This window comes from Rhipicephalus sanguineus, chromosome 5, assembly GCF_013339695.2.
Source record: "Rhipicephalus sanguineus isolate Rsan-2018 chromosome 5, BIME_Rsan_1.4, whole genome shotgun sequence".
Classification (NCBI taxonomy): Eukaryota; Metazoa; Arthropoda; class Arachnida; order Ixodida; family Ixodidae; genus Rhipicephalus; species Rhipicephalus sanguineus.
In genome coordinates, this window is record NC_051180.1 from 10898231 (window position 1) to 10918862 (window position 20632).

The window sequence follows — 20632 nt, forward strand, 5'->3', positions numbered from 1 at the left end:
TCTGAGTGAGTCCAAAGGAACTACATTTTGATGAGTCTGGTCCGAGTGAGTCCGGTTGAGAAAAATTATAGTGAGTCTGAGTTCGAGTGAGTCCGGATGAGCAAGTTTGGCGAGTCTGAGTCCGAGTGAGTCCTAAGGGCAAGATATGTTTGGTGAGTGAGTCTGAGTGAGCTCCACGTTTTCTGCCGACCTATGGTCATTTAACTTCTTTGTGCTGCGTATTGGTGCAGAGGATCATTTTGCTGGAGACACTACCATGCTCGACGATCGTTCGACGTGCCGCGTTTCAGGACCAACGTCAAGAGTATTTTTTTCTTCGCTCAAAACGAATGCAACCAAAAAACAAACTGTACATGCATTTCGGGCCTAAGTATTGACATTTTATGCAAGAATTGAAGCTGACTGCAGAATAATTAGATATTTAGTTACATGCTAATTAACATTAATTGCTGAAACTCGCACAAAACGACACATTCCTTAATTTTCTTTCTTGGAATGTAATACTGAGTGCCTTGGAATCATGCCATGCGAATTTGACGCATTTGCAGACGGTGCATCATAATTCGTGACTGAAGGGGCTATAAGCGTCTCTAGCGCTTGCGTGTACCGGTTCAATAAACTTTCCTTTGTGGATGGGGACGCTAGAAGGAGAAGATAAAAGAAAAACGAATCCAAGCCGATTGAAGACATGGAAGAAAAGCAAAGTTCCTGAAGTGGTTCGTGAGTTTGACTGGCTGAGAAGACGGAGCGTGTTACCGACGCATCAAGGCCTCGCCAGGTTGCACGTGACACCAAATTATAGATGCGTGAATTGCGGGCAATCTGAGACCACTAGGCATGCGTTATTCGAATGCGTTGCTACTAAAGGTGTATGGCACCTTGTTTGGCGCACCTTTGGAGTTAGAGCTACATCCCTGTCGCAAAGGAACAACGGCATGTTTGCCCAATTGATGCTTTCGGTCACAATGTACGTGATCTGGAGACGTTGGTGCCAGGCAGAAGCTCGTCGACAACCACAGCGTGCAGCGTTCCCAGCCATGCACCGTATTTATCAAATTTTTTTCGGATACCTAGTTGACGAGCTGGAAGTGAGTGGTGTTGATGCCTTCTTAACGCGCTGGCACACTCGGTTTTTCGCATTACGTGGGGAGAAACTGGAATTTCCAGCAGCGCCATACTGAGTTCAGAAAAAGAAACAAGTTACCCGACTCTCCGTGCTCCACTCCCCCCCCGTCCCCTTTCTTTTTCCTTTTTTTTTTGCTTTTTCTCCCCATCTCCTTGAGAAGTACGATGCTTTTAGTTAACTTGTTGGTTGTTGTATAGTTGCTTGGTAGCGAAAAGTGTATTACTGCAGTCTGCATAAGATTGCGTCTAGCGTTTGTGTAAGTTACACTAGCGCAATTTATAAGTATTCAGTTTATAAGCGTCTCTAGCGATTGCGTGTACCGGTTCAATAAACTCCTTTGTGGATGGGGCCCCTCTCTGGGTTGGGCAGCGACGGCTGTGGGTGAAGGTTATACTTGTTCTCAGGTTGTAACCGAGTCTCCGGCTACTCCTCTTCTCTTACTAGTTTTTCATCGTGAAGTTGTCAGTAACCATAAAATAGTCCGAAATTTACTCATAAATGGACACTCACATTCCTAATCGCAGTACTACAAAATAATTTTCCACACAATTAATAGCGATGCTCACTTCTGACAGATGCTAACACAACCTAAACGTCCACGCTTTGCAGAAGAGTTCATCAAGGTGTTCACACAACAGTCGCCATAGGCTCTAGGCAGCTCTTTAAACACAACTGTCATGAAACAAGTGCTGAGAGGAACAAAAACACGAGAAAGACACGAAAACAAGGGAAACATGTGATCAGAAGTACCTGTTAATAATTAACAATGCGAGCAATAATTTTCTATCTGATTTAGTATCTTTCTGATATTTCCGATTCCTCTAAAAACTGTACTAAAGCACCCGCAGCGATGTTTCCGAAATTTTCTGTTGGCCATGGGCCCAAAGTTTTTTGCTAATGATGGTGGCCGTTTATCAAACCTATTTAGTTTTTCTAACAATTTCTTACAGGGAACATCATAAATTTTACAGTGTAGAAGGTGTTCTAAAATTTATCCTGGAATGAAATTTAATTTCCGATTACAATTACCCGATCTGTCAAAACAACAATTCATTGGCTTCGGCTTGGTCCTGCCTATACTAAGAGCTTCCTGTATATGAATAACGAAGCTAACTGTGCTACACGCTCGTGTGAAGAGGCAGAAGAAAGCTGAAGGGGCTTGCTGCGGCATTTGGCGCTGTCGTCGATTCCGGTGGGAGGGGTCACGTGTTTTATGGACTCGGCTTTTGCGGACGCTTTTCGCGCACTCCACTGGTTGCATGCTTTCCCCAACCCATAGCCGAGAAACGCTTTCGCCTTCAAACTTGAATTTCGTGAGTAGCAGCGCAATGTTGATGGCACAGACCAATTCTGAGCTGCGTCAGCAGGTCAAGCCGTCTGCATAAGAATGTAATTAATTTACTGACTGCGCTCATGCATTGGCTAGAATCAAATGTTATTTTTTTTTTTCACAACTAAGAACATCCACCATTTCCCTGCCCTATGACAACGAAAGTTACAGCAGCAACCATCTATTGACGTTTGTCACAGTCTGTGCGTATATCATTGTCGTTGCTGAGGTGCTTCTCAAAGTAGGTACTTATTTGCATTGCACCCTCATTCCATAGAAGGGGAATCAATGACGTCGTGAAAGCTTGCCAAGCTCCTTAACGCGCAGGCTTCGACGAAGGAAACTCTTAAAGAAACCATCAGCGTTCTGGAAAAAGCACCAAACGTTCGAACGCGCTGGACTGCACGCGGGAAATTCATAAAGGTGTTCTATTCCGCCTGGTGAGTCATGCGCCTGTGGCTCAGCGCTGTGAGCACCGGGCTTTGGTACTAGAGATTCAGAGTTCAAATCCGTCCGTCGGGTGATATTTATTTCCGTTTATTCGATGTTGATACGCGCTGCACAGACGTCGCTCGCGCTTATACGCATTTAAACCTCATCCAGTCCTGTGTTCCGGTATTTCGTTCGGTCGCTCCAAATGACGGTGAGGTAGCAGAAACGTTGCTTATATGCATTTAATATTCTAGCATGAGCAGTGTTTCGCGCTGTAGGCGTATTCCATCCTCTAGACAGTGGCAGGACTCAGTAAATCTGCGCATGAGCCTCCCTGCTTCGTTAACAATGGATGCAAGCGGCACGTACGTCGAAGAGCAGTCGAGCGGGGCACCCATCGTGTTCAGTGATGCGTACAAGAGCAAGGTTTGCGCGCACTGCGGAGTACACGCTCTGTGATTCCTGGCGGAAAGCTCTTTTTACTTTGAACGTTGAGCCAGGCACCCTTTAATGTATCACTATGGTTAAACTCATAACCGACAGACTTTCACGATACCCGCGTGCAAGCGACATGGAGATACAAAAGAAGAGGAAATACCGCTGTTACTGTTAGAACCATGATTTTCGCTTCTTTATACCTGATTCAAGTGAATTGAATGTCAGCGTGTATAATTCCTGCTTCTTTAATGTTCAGCATTCTTCTTTAATGTTCAGCAAAAGGGAGAAAATTCGGCTGTGTTGATTGTACATTGTTAGCGTCCGCTTGTCCTGTGTTCGTTTTTTTGCGCTAAGGTTTCTGCAGTAATATATGGTCCTCCGTCTCCATGCCCATTCCTCCGTCCATCCGTCTGTCTGGCTGTAATGTAATCTGTCATCCGTTACAATAAGTGGGCCGGTGCTGGTGATGGGTATCCTGGCCTACCGTATTTATCCGAATACTACCAGAAATTCACCTGCCATATTTACTTGCATACTGCCGCGCGCGCTTCTTTTTGAACTTTTGATTATGTAACTCACGTGTTACATGTGTAACGAGCGCTCAGCGCAGGGCACGCCAAAATGTCTGGGAACCTTCCTGATTGGCTTGTGATATTACTGGGCGCACAACGCAAGCAGCCAAGTTTATTCTGGAATTAATGCTCTCACCAGTGATCACGCTAAAATCTTCGATCCTTAATGTATAAAAGCCGAAGAGCTGCACCAACGACCAGATTTCAATGATCGGTGACTATGGGTGCTATGCAGGATGGCCCGAGTTTGGCGAAACTCGGGAACGATCTAACAGTACGCGAAGACGAAACCCATCCCTCAGCGTGCGCTCCGGGGAACATGCGCCGGGGAACCACCCCCTTTGGAACGATCTAACAGTACGCGAAGACGAAACCCATCCCTCAGCGTGCGCTCCGGGGAACCTGCGCTGGAGTTTCCGCGGACAGGCTGCACCGCCCTGCCGGGCACGGCCGGAAACACTCGGGCATACAAACAAATACGAGTGGCTGCTAACGTGAACCATGCCGCCGTGCGCGATCATCAAACGAGGAAAAAAGAAGCGTCGAGACCGGCGGTATTGTTGCATCCACAAATGCCACAATCAAAAATGTCTTTAATAACTGAAAAAAAAAAATAGTCCAGAGCATAGTTGACTCCCTTTGGCCTTGCTTTCCACCAATGCACATGGGTTGGCGCTCTGGAAAACATCACAAATCTTTTATTTGAAACTGGCGTTGAAAAAGTCAAAGAAAGCACATGACAGCTTAGGTTGCGTAAGCATCGCGCCGTACATTAAACATACCGTATTTACTCGATTGTAACATGACGACTATTGTAACGCCAGGTGTGACATTTCATTACGTCCAGGAAGAAAAAACAGAATTTCGGTATTCGATTGTAACGCGAGGGTCGACTTTAGGTTGCAAAAATCTAGAAAAAAAAAAACTCGCCTTACATTCGAGTAAAACGGTATTATACGTCACTGTCACGTGCACAGCTCTACACCGGTTACAAGTCCATGACCGCTAGAAAAACCGTTGTCTACGCATGTTCCATTGCTGATCACACACTGCATGTCAAACTCGGAACCACCACGAAGTCAATAAGCACTAGGTTCCTCAAAGGCATTTTTTTAAGTATCAGGCTTAAGGCCGAACCATATAGAGCGTTTTTGCCGGCGTTTTCCCGGCGTTTCGTACGCCGGCGTCCCTCGACGTCGACGCTACCGGTGACGGTGGCCGAAACGTCCACCTCTGGACGGTCCAGACATCACGGGCGGCAGCGTCGACGCCGGAAGCAGTTCGATGGACGCAGGACCAATCAGCGTGCGGCTGGCAGCGACTTCCGCTACGTAACGGCGTCGTCGATGCTGCCAAAATGGTTGCCGCCCGCCTCGGATCTAATAAGTCGTCGCCGTGCACTGTGTGGCCCTTAAGTTCTCAATTGATGCTTGTATTTGACTTAGCTTGTTCCCTAGAAGCTTCGACAGCAAAGTGCTCGTGATATCTTTGAACTCTTTCCGAGAGCCATACTCAAGTTCATCGGTAGGCTTAGCAGGAATGAGTGTATTGGCCGAATACGTGGCCTCAAAGATGTACGGCAGCTTCAAGCTCAGAGGCCATATATTACAAGTTTGTGCTTCTTCTTAATGCCAATAGCTGGCGCTACAAGTCAAATAAAAAAAAATAGACTTTTCGGTGGCGTTGTGTCACTGTGACTCGTTTTCTGCACCACAGAACTGCTAATGAGACATAAAAGCTATAATCAGGAATATATCTTGTTGGTCCATTGACGGAAACTGTACACTGCTTTACGAGGTGTCAGGTTCATTCCCTCTGGTCACACTGTGTGACGCTGAGCTAACGCTCTTCATATGGTTTGCCGCCCTCTCTGACGGCGTTGATGCGACGACGCCGAGGGACGCAACGCCAGGAAACGCCGGCAAAAACGCTCAATATGGTTCGGGCTTTAGACGACGCCCGATCGCAAGTTTGCAAACGGTCTGCAGTCGATGGCGAGTCGACGTCGTTAAAGCACGAGACCTGCGACATGTTTGTATTTCCGCTAACACCACTGATCTCTACTTTACACCGGCCTTTTTACATTTATTTCGCGCTTCACCGTCAACTTCAAAAACGTTGTTTGTAAAGACTGTGATACGAACATTTAGTGGGCACATGAAAGCCGTTAAAAATTTTTAACGGCTTGCATGTGCCCAGTAAATGCTCATATCGCAGTCGTTACACCGTAAAGCAAAGCGTGCAGCGAAACAGCTTCTGTAATATAGTACGAGAGCTGTAACTACAGATTACGTAATTGTGATATGCTCGCTCAAAACAGCTGTCACTCACTGAGCCGAATGTTCTCAGTGCTGCCTGAGGCACTCATTTTATTTCAAGCGGGCGCACGGCGAGCACACTGCATACACCGTCAAGCTTGCTAGCGCTATTTGAACACACTTACCTGTAAGTTTACGTCGTGCGGTGCTTGGCACTTCGCCGAAAGGTCACAAGCGCTGTCTCTTCGAAAAACAGCTTCTTGCACGTCATAGCCATCTCGTTGCCAATGACAGCTTCCGTCCTTTCGACAGCACACTCTCGCGACGGTACCCGTCCGCACACATCAGCGGAGAATGGTGGCATCGCTGCTCGCCCGCTGCGCCACAGTGCAGCGAAGTGTCCCGATCTTCGCTAGTCTTGCGTGTTCCAAAGTACCTACAAAACGAGGCACATTGAGCAAAAGCCGCGGTAGTGTCGAATGCCGTTCAGCATGCGTTTGAACTGGTTTGAACGTGCCACGAGGTATGTGAGGGCACGTTGAAACGTGCCGTCGTACGCCTCACGGCGCCTTTGTATTACTGGTTGTTTCTCAACTAGCTCGCCAGGGCGGCGCAGCTTGTACATTTTAGGCGCGCCACCTGGATGGAACGCGGCGTCATGTCAAGGGCGGTCGAGAAGGTTGGGTGGTGTCTTCAAACTAGAGGGACCATCTTTCATTTGTTTGTCGTTTCACTGAGAGCAGAAGTGCACCCATGCAAGAAAAGTGACAGAAAGTTCTACTAAATATATTTTTTATGTGTTCGCGGGCCGTTTGAATCCATTTTCAAGCGTTTAATGTCTGCACTAAGTATCCTTGAGAATAATCAGCACCGTGGCCTCCGAGATTAGTTCCGACCGGGCGCCTTACAACACCGCGCCAAGAGCTAATCGCGGAGGCCGCGTGTATAATCACCATGGTCGGCCTCTACATTCTAGCGCGTTGCTCAGCCGGCGCGCGCCCTCTTCGTCCTCTTATTAATCATCTGCTCGCTCCCCGAGCAGGTGCGGCCGGCTGATTAGCTAATTGGCTGGGCGGTATACCTAGCTAAGTCGGGACATGCTATGACGAAGCTGATTAAACCAAATCATGCTAATGTCGAGCTAATTAAGTCACGTGATACTAAGACCATGCTAATAAACCGTGTAAAGCTAAGAACAAGCTAATTAAGACCATGCTAATTAACACGACGCTAATTAGGACGTGTAATTAAAACAAAGATAATCAAGACATTACTCGCCGAGATAGTGTTAATTATTATAATGATAATTAGGACTATGCTAATTACCTCTGTACTATTCAGGACCTTGCAAATTAAACCTCAGTTATTAATGTCGTAGTAATTAAAACTTTAACAATCAAGACAGGACTATTCAGTATCATGTTAGATAAGACCGAATTATGGTCATGCTAATTAACACGACACTAATTAGGAGCTCGCTAGACCAGACCAAGGTAATTAGGAACTTCCTCGTCAAGTACGCGGTAAATATGATCACTTTAATTGGCATTATGTTAATTACGTTCGTGCTATTGAGGACCTTGTTAATGAAAGCTCAATAATTATTGCCATGTTAATTAAAACATTACGAATGAAGACGTAACTATTCACTGCCATGTTAATTAAGGCCCACCTAATCAAACGCACGAATATTGAGACCGAACTGACACGGTCATTACTCTGAAGCAGGCCAAGCATACTGAGACGAGCCACGTAATAAGCTCGAAGAAGCTAGGTGACCACAAGCTCCTCCGATGGCCCCAGCCTTGCATAAGTATAGTGCAAGCTGACCATATTATTTTATATGCAAAGAAGCTGCTGAGTAGCGTCCACTGCATGAAACACTTGACAGGCACACCGGCACTATGACAGTCCCGAGTTGAACTGGGGCCTTTTCAGAATCAACGAGTTTGTGCCCGAGTTCGCACGTCAATCAATTTGATTGACAGACGCCCGCGGCGAAGGTCGGGTCCGCCCATCGAATTTGTTCTTGCGAAAGAGCAGTGCTCACGGTGCAACGCCAGCGAGCAGCACTATTGATCTATCAGCTTAATCGCACAGACTATGCACACACGCACGAAGAACTAAAGGTTATATCATCACGTGGCTACGATGTTTCGCATTCAACTTCACGGCGCTCACGATGTCTCACAGCCACGAAGCAAGCGCCCCTGGTGGGATTTGCGGCCAGAAATGTTATTTACTTGTTAGTGGAGACACTGTTTCTATCGATTCGTTACTACAGAAAGATTTTCAGACGCGTAATGTAAGTATAGCAGTAACCTGTCCATTTATTTATCTGTAATATTCCAGAGACGCGAAACGAGCTGCAGCAGAGTGCTGCGTGTGCGCCCTTGTTGCCTTCGAGAGTGGAAATTTCCATGCTGCAGGTGGAACGAAAGAATTCTCGGAAAGAGGACAAACGCCCACGAACACGCCCATGGGAGGCGCGATGATCAGTTGGCAATAGAGTGCCTCGATGCGCTCGCGCGCGCATCGAGGCACTCTATTGGCAAAAAGATAGCGCGACAATCACGCTGACGTCGCTACACTGTCAAAATGTTGACTGGGTGGCGGCGCTGACGCGTTCGCACGTGGCGTTCCTTTGAAAACCGCCGCAAATGCCGCATATGCGTATGTGACGCCATGCTCGTTCTTGTAACCGTTTTTATCAACGCTGCTATCGCGTGCTCCGCACTGTCTTCCTGTCATGACCGCCGTAATGCGAGCTCGGAGCAAACTCGTGTGCCCATAGAGTTTCTTACAAAAATACCTAGAGGGAAATCTGGCGCCACCGTCTATGCCAATTTCTTAAGGGGCGCCGTTGGAGCGCTGGCAATGACGGTATATGTGTCTGCGAGGCTTGTGTTGGCCGGTGTTGAGCGAGGCTTCGGCTCAAAAGCGGATACGACTGCGCAAATAAAGCTTCTCCAAAACAAAACTTTATAAGCGGATGTCATTTACACTTATTATATTTTAAAATAAACGTCCACTTACCTTGACGGCATAACCAAACGGCGAAAGCGAGAAACAGACGACGAACAGTGGCAGAGGGAACGCTGCCTTTGTCGTCTGCCTGCCAAGTTTAGCGGCCGTTGGTTACTTTTTACGCTTCGTAAAACTATACATCGACGCAGAAGCTTCCAATGTTTAATAAAACTAGTTTTTCTGCAATAATAGAAAACAAGTAGCCCACTACGTGCTCGTTCAGTAAGAAATCAACCATTTCGACGCAAGGAACGCGTTGAAGCCAGACGCGTCTTCGAGGTGTCTGGGCTCTACGTGAAGGATACGAATCCGAGTCAAGTTCTAAGCTCACATATCCCGGCATTCCCATGCGTCCAACAGCTCGCAGCGCCACTTTTCCCTCTAGGTAGATGTAGGAAACTCTATGCGTGTGCCCAAGAAGCTCGGGCCATCCTGCATAGCACCCTATGTCTCACCCCTGTTGTTCTGTTGTGAGTGCTGCTCGCTTGTATGTTAATTTTCTGGGCACAAATTCACCCAATAAACAGTTCAAACTTGACCGGCTTGAGTTGAGCGGTGCGCCATCTAATGGCTTGAGGCGGAGAGCGCCCGCGAGTAGCCGAATCGCCGCCGCTCTCGCCGTTCCCTCTCCTGTTGCTCTCTCGATTTCGCCCCTCGACGCCGCTTGGCGGATGCACATTATCCAGCAAAATGGCACAGAAAAATGCACGTTATCAGCAGCGTGAGCGTTGCTATGGAGACGACTGCCCCGCTTTTCGTAGCGCCCTCTGCAAGTCATCTGATAAGAACCCGAACATTATCTGGACGCGCGTGGATTGCGGTTTCCCATGCGTTGGGGGAAGAGCGTCATCACAAGTACGACAAAGAAAGCAGCAATGTCGCCTGCATCGGTTCTTACGCAGTATAAGTCCGAGAGCCGCCGACATTCCGCAGATCATGCTTTGAAGACCCGGAAAGCTGTCTGGAATCGTACGGCCGTCCACCTTCAACAACTGGGACTCTGGAGAGAAGCTGCGTCACGTGTATACTAGAAGACGCCGCGAGGACCTGGTTTGTGAATCGCGAGTTCACACTTCGAACCTAGGATCTCTTTCGAACCACATTCCTGAACACTTTCACGAGCGATGTGTATAATGAAAGGGCCGCAGCTGTGTAAACGCGGGTGCAGCTCCCAAAGGACAGCGTCATAACTGAATATACGAACAGCGCAACTGACAAGGACAGAGAAAGGTAACAACACACGGCGCTGTGTGTTGTTACCTTCCTCTGTCCTTGTCAGTTGCGCTGTTCGTATATTCAATTATGACCTACCAACTTGCCCAAGTTTCCACGCTTGAGAGCGTCATGATGCTTACGGAAGAAATGACCAGATTTTTTTCGACACGCCGACTCTGACATCCCTGAGGAGAAGAAAGTTCGTTTCCTCATGCGATGGGCAAAGCAGGAGTTCTTCGCGGGACTGACAAGGAAGCCACCTAAGACCGTCGCGGAATTTCTCTCGGAGGAGATAACGATTGAAAAGGCCCTAGGAATGCGCACCCGAAAATTCAACCGCCGCTCGACGCCAGGCTACGCATATATTCAAGGACATTGCTCCGATGACCTGCACGAGACCATCAGAACGATCGCGTGGGAGGAGTTGCGAAAATTCTTGCCGTCGTAGCAGCCTCAAGTGGATTCGATTGTTGACGTCGTACGCCATGTAATTCAGCAATCCCTCGGAGTTCCTGAACCAGCGTAGTCTGAGCCAAGAGCGATAAGCTACGCTTTTGCAGTCCGCCGTAATGCTCCTCCTTCGCGCCCGCGTCAAGACGCTGCACCGCCGCAACTCTGTCGCCAGCCACAGCCGCCGCCGACGACACCGTCCGCCTGTCGGTCAGCGCTGTGCCGCGAGGAAGGCTGACATATGGCGCGCCCCCGTCCGCTCTGCTACCGTTCTGGACACGCGTATATCGCCGATGCCAATACCGACAATATCACAATCACACGGCGATGTGCTACTTGGTCAAACGCTTTTGAAAAGTCTAGAAAAGGACAATCAGCTTTTAGATCCTCATCCATGTTAAAGGGACCTGCAAGACCTTTTCAGCATGGTCAGAAAACGCTGCCGATTGGTAGTCGAGGCTCCCAAGAACACGCGAGCCAAATATTATAGCGCAGCACGCTGCGTGGGACTTACAATAATTCTCAGTCAGCTATAAATCGTTCACTCTTCTTTCGACAAACGATGCCATAAACCCAAATGACCAGTGCCATAAACACAAAGTCCACGGCCATTGGCTGATATGAGCATCGTGCGCTACATAGTTACTGCGGTGGCCGTGGGATGCCGCCACGTGCCCGCGCGCGATGATGATGATGATGATGATGATATCTGGGGTTTAACGTCCCAAAACCACGATATGATTATGAGAGACGCCGTAGTGGAGGGCTTCGGAAATTTTGACCACCTGGGGTTCTTTAACGTGCACCTAAATGTATATAAGTACACGGGCCTCAAACATTTTCGCCTCCATCGAAAATGCGGCCGCCGCAGCCGGGATTCGATCCCGCGACCTTCGGGTCAGCAGTCGAGCGCCATAACCACTAGACCACCGTGGCGGGGCGTGCCCGCGCGCGCTCTCGTGATTACACTGAATGTAAGCCGCACGTTCGAAGAAAAATAAGAAATTGCTCAAGGTCATGACGTGCGCTTACGAAAGGACGCATCTTCTTGCCCCCTTGTCAACCCCACTCCCCCCCTCCTCCCCCGCCTCCCATGCACTGCGTAGCTTTCAGCGCGCTCGCTGGTACGAAAGGAGAGAGAAAGCGCCTGAAGCGTGCGACAAATCCCTGTAACTCCGCTCGTGCTTGACGGATTATAAAAATTTTTGCAGCAGCCGATTCGTGAGGCAATAAGCTCTTTTAATGAAGCTTGCATTACTTGGAAAAGATCTGCAGGGCCCCTTTTACATGTAAATCAATTGTGAATTAGAATAACTGTGTTTCACGCGAAAAATTTCTCCGAGATGCGCGCTGATTAGCAAAAACGATTGTTAGCTTCTATGTGGCTGTAGACAATGGATGCAATTGTATGTTCTAGCATTTTGTTGATCTTAAAGATAGATGTTAATGAGTATTTTTTACCTTACTTGAATATCGGTATAACCTTGGCCATAGGCGAAAAGTACGGGGGGGGGGGGGGGGGGCTCGGGCCCCTTCCGGACTGCTTCATGGGAGGCAGGCAAAGCTCCCTTGGCGGGATATTTTTTAAGAGCTTGGCTTGGATCCCCGACATTGGCCGCCCTGTCTGACAGCAAATTAGGGGGCTGTTTATGCCCGCTTCTTTTTTTATTTCAGACTCTTAAAATTGGGATCATGTGCCATTGACAAGTCAGACATTCAGTGGGAAATGCCCCTCAAACGGATTGGAATGCGCAGAATATGTTGTCTTGATGAACAAGTGAAGCAACCACTTAAGCTATGACAAGTTAAAAAGTCTTGAACCACGTAGCATCTGGTTTTGAGAACACACAAATGCTACTGAGAATGCAAAGCAATCCCGACACAGTCGGTCAGTGAATCCTTTCCCACAGACTTGCTTGCCATTTAAAAGAGGGAAATTTCTTGGTTGTCTACAAATAGGTACCCTTCCACATGGCTGCCTATAAAAGTGCCGAGAAAAGATGGTACGCATTTTTGATTTATCAGCAAAGGGTTTTACTACCAGTTCGGTGACCTAAGAGAAACTCAAGTACTCGTCCAGAAAACAGCCTTTGACGGAAAAATTCGTAACGCCAGCTTCGCACAAGGTGTAGTGGTCGCAAACGGTATCTGGCACCTTCTGAGAATTATTTTCGGCCATCATAAGTTGAATTCACTGGCATAATTAAAGCTTCCTGTGCCAGCATTAATCTACTCTCTCCTGTATGGCGCATGTTTTAACAAAGTAAGGCGTGTCAATAAAACAATTCGACAGATCCTACGCATTGTGGGAATATATTTTATGCGATGCAGTCAGCGAGTAGCAGCCTATGCGGCCTCCTTCGCTTTGAGCCAAGCTTTACGAGGTTGATAGATGTCTTTGTGTAAATTGAAAAATAAATCTGGAGTCTCCCACTACAGATCTTCATAAGGATATCGCAGCGTCGGTACCCCAGAGGCTAAGGTTATATTAAATTATTTAATGTACAAGTCGGACTCTCTCTCTCTCAAGATATATATATATATATATATATATATATATATATATATATATATATATATATATATATATATATATATATATATATATATATATATATATATATATATGTGTATATATATATATATAAGACAACGGAGGCGTTGTCAACAGCGATATAAATATTTATTTCCCAACAGTTTCGGGAGGGGACCTTCCTTCTTCGGGGGATGAGTTAACTCATCCCCCGTTTTAACTCATCCCCCGAGGAAGGGAGGTCCCCTCCCGAAACTGTTGGGAAATGAATATTTATATCGCTGTTGACAACGCCTCCGTTGTGTTATACCCATTACTCGAAAAGAACTGGCCCATTGAACTATTAATCTACACTTATATGAGAGAAAAGTCGGAAAGTCGGGCCCCCGCCCCCTCCGGGAAAATGAAAACTCGCCGCCTATGACCTTGGCTATCTTCCAGTCTGAGGGCTGCATACCTGTCTCTAACGAGAGTCTGAAGATCTGTGTCAGTATTTGACTGGATACTATGAAAGTGTTTTTGAGAATTTTAGAATTAATGTCGTCTACGCCGCAGTGTATGGTGTTGCTTGAGGTCATTTATTAGACATCAGACACCTTCAAGTGTTAGCTCTATAGTGGACATATATTGGTAGTTTAATTCCAATTACAATTGTCCAAGCTGCTTGCGCAAGCGTTTAGCCCTATCGTATTGGCGTTTCTTCCTCTTTCATAGTAAGCGTAGTGATCTAGCGAACCATGGGTTAGATTTGTCATTAGTTATCTCACTGAGAAAGACGTGCTGGTTAATCACCGTAGACACCTTATTCCTGAAGAGTGCCCATTTTTTCTCAACCAGTCGACTATGAAATGAAGGTAGCAGCATGTTTTACAAGAATATATCTAAATCGGAATTCATAACGTTGTAATTCGCTTTATTATAACAGCGTGTTCTTTTAGTACAGTAAAAGCTCGTTAATTCGAAACTCGAACGGTACTATAATATTGTTCGAATTAAGCGGAGTTCGAATTAGCGGACGGGCGCTAGAATGAACGGACACCGCGCCACACTGCGCGGGCAGGACCCAAAGAAGCCACCTCTGGACTCGTTATCGCGAATTGGGCGCTACTACACGTTTGTAGTAGGTGATTTCGCAAATTAAGTTCATGGAGCTCTGACAGCGAACAGAATTAATTGATCAGTGACACACAAGAAACAAGCACCGACATGCATTCATGTGAGCAGTCGGCCTTACTGTCCAAGTGTATGACGCTATTTATGCTCCAAAACAAGTTTATTTACATGAAAAAGTTAATGCAATCAAAATTAAAAGTAATCAGCAATTTGTATATGCTTGCATTTCTTCTGTCGCTTCTCCATGAGCATCGTTTGCAGCTTGCCCAAGAGGTCCTGCGCAGCATCCAAATTCTCATCTGCTGTAAAAAGCTGCTGTTTTGTTGTTTTTCATCTCTAGTAAACGTAGTTTGGTTCGATTTTCCAACAAATTGTGATCACTCTGGGCCGACCTCTGCGAGGAGTGATGAATACCAGGGGTTCCCAGTTCGAATTAACCATTGTGGATGCCGACCCGTTTGAATTATCGGGAGTTCGAATTAGTGGTAGAGCATAGCATAGCGGTGTATACTACGCTACTGCAAGGAAGTGAGGAGGGGAGATCTGAGGGTGATAAGGGAAGGTATACAAGGCATAGCGTAGCCGTGTATAGATGGTATAGCAAGGGGGGTGCGGGGGTGAGGAGGAAGGAAAGGAGGAGTCGGAGTGTAAAGCATAGCCTAGCCATGTGTAGTACAGTGGGCAGGAAAGGGACGTGAGGTTGAGGAGGACGGGAAGGAGGAGGCGGAGGGTAGAGCATATAGCATCGCCGTACAGGGTGTGGGAAAGGAAGTGAGGGTGATGAGGAAAGATGGACTGGTGAGGAGGAAGGAAAGGAAGTTGGGAAGGGTGAAGCATAGCATAGCCGTGTATAGTGTAGTATAGCAAGGGGGTGGAAAAGAGAAAGCGAAAAGTGATGCGAGAGCGAGGAGGAGGGGAGAGGGCGCGTCTGCATCACACATGAAGGTTTCCTTTACCGCCGTGGACGCCGAGCAGGCTGCTCGTTTGGAAAGCGAGCGCTTGCTTGCCGGTGAACGCGAGCGTCGCTGAATGGCAGGCGAATCACTGCTCCACACTTCCACTTCCTACGGCTTTCACCTTCAGTGAAACAGCATTCGCACCGCACACTGACCAGATGGAGCTGCGTTGCTCAAACTGCCCCGTCTCAAAGTCTTCGGCATTCACCGTTAGGGGCACGCAGAAAATAGACGCGTGCTCGCGTCCCCCATGTATCCCGGCCACGGATCCCGGCCACAATCCGCCGACAGATGCAGGGCGCGAAACGCGCGCGTCGCGTTCCAATTTCATTGAGGCCGTCTCAAGGTTGCTTTTTTTATCCGCTAGGCTATGTATTCTGGCGCTGCAGTCAGACTGGCAAACTCGACTGAACGGTGCCTATACATTTTTTAACTGCCGAGCAGTTCAAGGGATCGCCCTGTCGTCGTCTCATGTCTCGCGTTAGCGTCGCGCAGGTCCCACGTTTGATACACGTAAGTAGGGCAGGCTGCACGCTTGGAACGCCAGCGCTAGCTTGCTCGTGAACGCCACCGTCGCTGAAGGGTCAATTCTTCTCTCCGAGCCAGTGAAACGCCAGCGTCGGGAGTTAGACACAAATCTACGGAAGAGAGAAGCGGAGGCGAAACGCCAGCGCCCGGAGTTAGGCGCACAAAGCTCGGAGCAGCAAACATTATAAAAACAGTAGAAAGGAGATTATAGACGATAATCACATGAAAAGAACAAAAAAGAGCCAATAAGCAGAAGATACACAAGGGAAACACAGGCGAATCAATGCTCCGCAGTTCGCACAGCTTTCACTTGGGGTGGAAATGGCTTAGAATTTTATCTTTTCAGTCACACCTGTGAATGCTGTAGTCGTGAACAACAGAGTCAAATATTTCCTTGCTAGCGATATCCGGATACAGCCACGTTTCAGTTAAGGCTAGCATGTCACACTTATTGCCTTCAAGACAAGGAGAAGGCTGAGTGCGCTTACGCGCAAGGCTTCGAAAACAATAATGATAAAGGAGATACCATTGTCACTCTTAAATGATGTGTCAAATGTCATCAATTTGTCATCATTCTTAGTTTTCCCAATTCCATCAAGCGACAAAACCTATATCTGTACAAAGATTCAATATTTACAACTCTGAGGTTTGAAAATTAAAAGAGCGCTGTGACATAGACATGGTGGCTTTGAGACAAGCGCTCCTTCCTTGCAGTACACTGCCAAGTTATCCATGTTCTCCGCTGTAATCGTTCCGGAGACAAGAATTTCGTATTGAACTAAAGAAAATAATATCGAATTCTATAAAGGCATATCAATTCGGAGACAAGAATTTCGTATTGAACTAAAGAAAATAATATCGAATTCTATAAAGGCATATCAATAGATGATGGAAGGTAATTACGATGACAGCACATGCTTACTTGCGCCTTCGTAACTGCTCCAATGGCGTTTCAGGCCATTCGCACGGCTCTATCGTTATTCCTCTCCTCTTTCTCGGCGCCCGTTGACCTATCAAAGTTGGCAGATGGCACAGAGTGTACGGCCATCATCGGCTGCAGTTAGCAGCTGCTCTCGCCGCGAAGGAAGCGATGATCGCGCGGCGAAAGGAACCTGCCTGCTGGGGGACCTCGTGTTGCGAGCGGATGTTGGCGCTCCAAGGTCGCGTTTGTTGCGCGCGCCAGGCTTGGCCGACAGCGGCGGCAGCAGCGGCAGAATCCGATGCCGCAGGCAGCCACGCGAGTCACTCTCTCATCCAGTGAGTCGCCTGCTCGTAGGAGTTGCCATTACTGCAGTCGCCGCCTCCGGAGACGCCGCTCCCTCCACGTGTTGTCATGCAGGCCTGCCTAGGTGAGCTCCGAAACTCTTTCCCCGACTATGAGACGTGCCGCGGCGACGTCACCGGTGACGCCACGAGCGAAAGCGCCGGATAATACTTGCTGAGGAATCAACGTCAGCCCGATCTCCACGCTGTCGACGTGGCTTAGCGAGAGCGAAGCTAAGTGGTCAGGCTCAAGCCCAGAACGTTATATTGCGAATACGTCGACAACGTCCTCTGCACGAGCTGTGTGTTACGCAAGGTCTTCAAAGTGAGGCTCACGAATGGGAGTTGTAGCCGCACGAACGCGGCATCGAGTTGCATGTGTAGAGCCGGCGCAGTCGGCTGGATGCGGGCCAGTCTAGATCGCATCTTTAAAGTGATCGTTTATGTGCTCAATTTCGCACTGTCATCCCTTGCAGCCAGCTTAACGGGCTGAAAGGGTCGTGGCATTTTCGGTTGTCGCCACAAATCTTGTACGACCGGCCGTAGAATTTCGACCAAGAGAATAGGACAGCGGGAACTTTTCCGAGTGGGGGGCTGAAATTTTATGTGCTCCGGTGAAGTGTCGTTGCTTCGTGTCCACCTATGACTGCATCTGCTTTCCAGAGTGCTTAACTGCGCCCCTTATTGAAAAGCAGTAGTCAAGAAGTCCTAAAGAGCACCTTCGAACATTTTCGGTTTACTTTTCTTGTGCAGCGAATACAAATCACAAAACATTTCCACTGTCAAGATCAGTTGATAATATTAAATGGAATAAGAGCATAGGAGATTATCAAAACTACCAGTAATCATAAGAAGCACTTCGTAGGAACTTATTTCTTTCATCTTTCCTCTTGTCTTTTATTTATTATTTTCGCACATTCATAATATAGCACTGACGGGTACACCGTCCACACTACATTACGTGGGACCTTGCATAATCCTTTCTTCTTTTTTTTTATTTTTTCGCAAGGCTAGCGCGTGATACGTTTACCGCCAGAGCTCCCGCAGGAAACGGCCGTGCAATATCTGCTTTACACCTAAGCAGCTCAGCTGTTGTAGAGCATGGATAGCGCACGGCGCCTTCACGCATCGCGATAAATTCGGCGCAGCTGTTGCGAGAATGTCACTGCGACAGGTGTAAGTTAAAAAAACAATGAATGAGATTCGCATTCACGTCCATAGTCATGCGGTCGCACAGATCCATGATAGTGCTGTAGCAAGCGAGCCGATTCGTAGAATCTCTGTATTTAAAGACTTCATCGGAATGGAGCGAATAGTTCATTTAAATGTGTAACGAAGTTCATTGTCATGCAAAGCCAATATATCCTTTTTTTTCTTTTTGTGTAGTTGAGAACTACCTTTTTTTTTGTATTGACGACTGATTCACGCTAGTAATTCATGCGACTTATGTTCGCTTGTTCGATACTTTCTTATGGTTATTGCTTTTTTTAAAAGAAGGAGGAACAGGAAGGGAAAAAAAAAAGCCATCACATTGTTCAATAAATTAAGAAAGCTACAGTCCTTGTTAGTTATTAATTAACTGGTCTATTCGTCCGTTTTACAAACGATGGTCTTCATAAATTTTCCAGTTACGTGTTGCTGTCTCTGTTACTCTTGTTATTGTCGTTGCTGCATGGCGATTTGTTTTACATGCTCCAATCACAGACCTCTCCTTTTACCGAGAAAATATGCAGTATCTTTGTCAACTGATCTGATACGCTTCACGCATGCCTCGCATTCCTGCACACGCAGTCCTTGACTGCCGCAAGAGCATAAATATCAGCGGCAGCACTTCAATAGAAACAATTAATTTATGACGTCGACGTAATGCATCAAGAAATCTTCTTGAAGTAACTATATATATATATATATATATATATATATATATATATATATATATATATATATATATATATATATATATATATACATATATATATATATATATATATATATATATATATATATATATATATATATATATATATATATATATATATATGTGCGTGTGTGTGTGTGTGTCGCACGTTCGGTTTCTGACCATGGCGGCCTCATTTCAATGGGAGCGAAATGCAAGGACGACCGTGTAGTGAGATGCAGGTGCACGTTGAAGAATCCAAGCTGGTCAAAAGTAATCTGTAGTTTCCCCTTGTGGCGTGCCTCATAATGATATTGTGGATTTGGCATGTAAAAAAACAGAATTCATTTTTTTTTTGCTCTGGTATTTTGCAGTCATTGACCCCGAAGGACTTCTGTAACAACAAATATATTGACGACCCCGAGGCGACGTCCTTGAGGAATGACCGTCGTTGGCGAGAGCACGTGGCTAGCGCGCTGAGTGCGGTAAATTTCCATGCCTCCACGCTCCGCCTCTCTCGGGGCTTCTTCCCAGTCATTCCCCTAAGGCTGTAGGTCGAAAACATCGCCGTGCCTACCGCGCGTCACGGAAAGTGGATCCTATAATTTGGTCTTTGCGCTCGGCACCGTTCTTCGGTTTAAGCTTGAAGAATAAGTCCCTCTTCAGAATGACCCGGTGAATTCGGGTAAGAAGCTAATAGCTCGCTTTAAACAGCCTCCAATGTGTGCAATCATATCAAAAAATAGTGCAAAACATGTTCCGAATACTAAGGCAGAAGCCTTAAGTGCCTCATCAGAAGAAAAACGCGGCGTTCGGTGAAAAACCCACGTGACCCTTTTCTTTTAAATAAATAACAATCTTTATTCGAAATAAAGATGAAATATGCATATATGGGCACGTATACTGAACGATGCTAACAAGGTAATTTAATGCGTATCTCTCACACCGGGGCTCGTTACGCCTTGCAAGAAATCTTTCGCCTTCAGGTGTTGGAGAGAGTGTAACATGGTGTCGAATTTATCCGTTCAATCCCGATCGCTTATCACATACTCACAAACACGCAATAATTTTTGGGGTTTTACGAGCCAAAACCACCATGTGATTAAGAGGCAAGCTGCAATGGGGGCTCCGAAATAATTTTGGCCGCTTGGCACTTTTTAACAACCTTTTAAACTTAACTACACGGTTGTTCTTGCATTTCGCGCTCATCAAAATGCACGCGCACGCGCAGACAGACAAGCCACACACACGCGCGCGCACGCACGCAAGCACTTTTTTTAAGAGCAGTTCAGGGTGATGACTGCTGGAACCAGCGTCCAAGAATATCCGTATCGGTAAAAAGACGGTTCCTACTTTTGTCCGAACATCCCAACTGAGCCGGTCAACATGATCTTCGACTTAGCGGACAATAGTCTAATACGTTTTCTTTAAATGGCATTTACTCCCCTTTGACTGCGAGAGATCGTGGAGGTCTTAGAAGTAAGTTTTAGCAGC

General features: G+C 46.9%; 1 protein-coding gene and 1 long non-coding RNA gene across 2 annotated transcripts in view; one reads left to right on the forward strand and one right to left on the reverse strand.

The window, feature by feature from the left end:
- Nucleotides 1–4458: 4458 nt before the first annotated feature.
- On the reverse strand, nt 4459–17099 carry LOC125758692 (uncharacterized). Its single transcript, XR_007416321.1, has 3 exons — nt 16901–17099; nt 6342–6592; nt 4459–4575 (listed from the first exon to the last, which is right to left on the reverse strand). It is a non-coding gene; the product is annotated as an uncharacterized LOC125758692 (long non-coding RNA).
- Nucleotides 17100–17135: 36 nt separating this feature from the next.
- LOC119393202 (cystathionine beta-synthase) overlaps nt 17136–20632 on the forward strand; it is a 62695-nt gene continuing 59198 nt past the window's right edge. Inside the window, exon 1 of the mRNA XM_037660053.2 lies at nt 17136–17327. Coding sequence (XP_037515981.1) covers nt 17312–17327 — 16 coding nt within the window. The 5' untranslated portion in view covers nt 17136–17311. The remainder of the gene's footprint in view (nt 17328–20632) is intronic.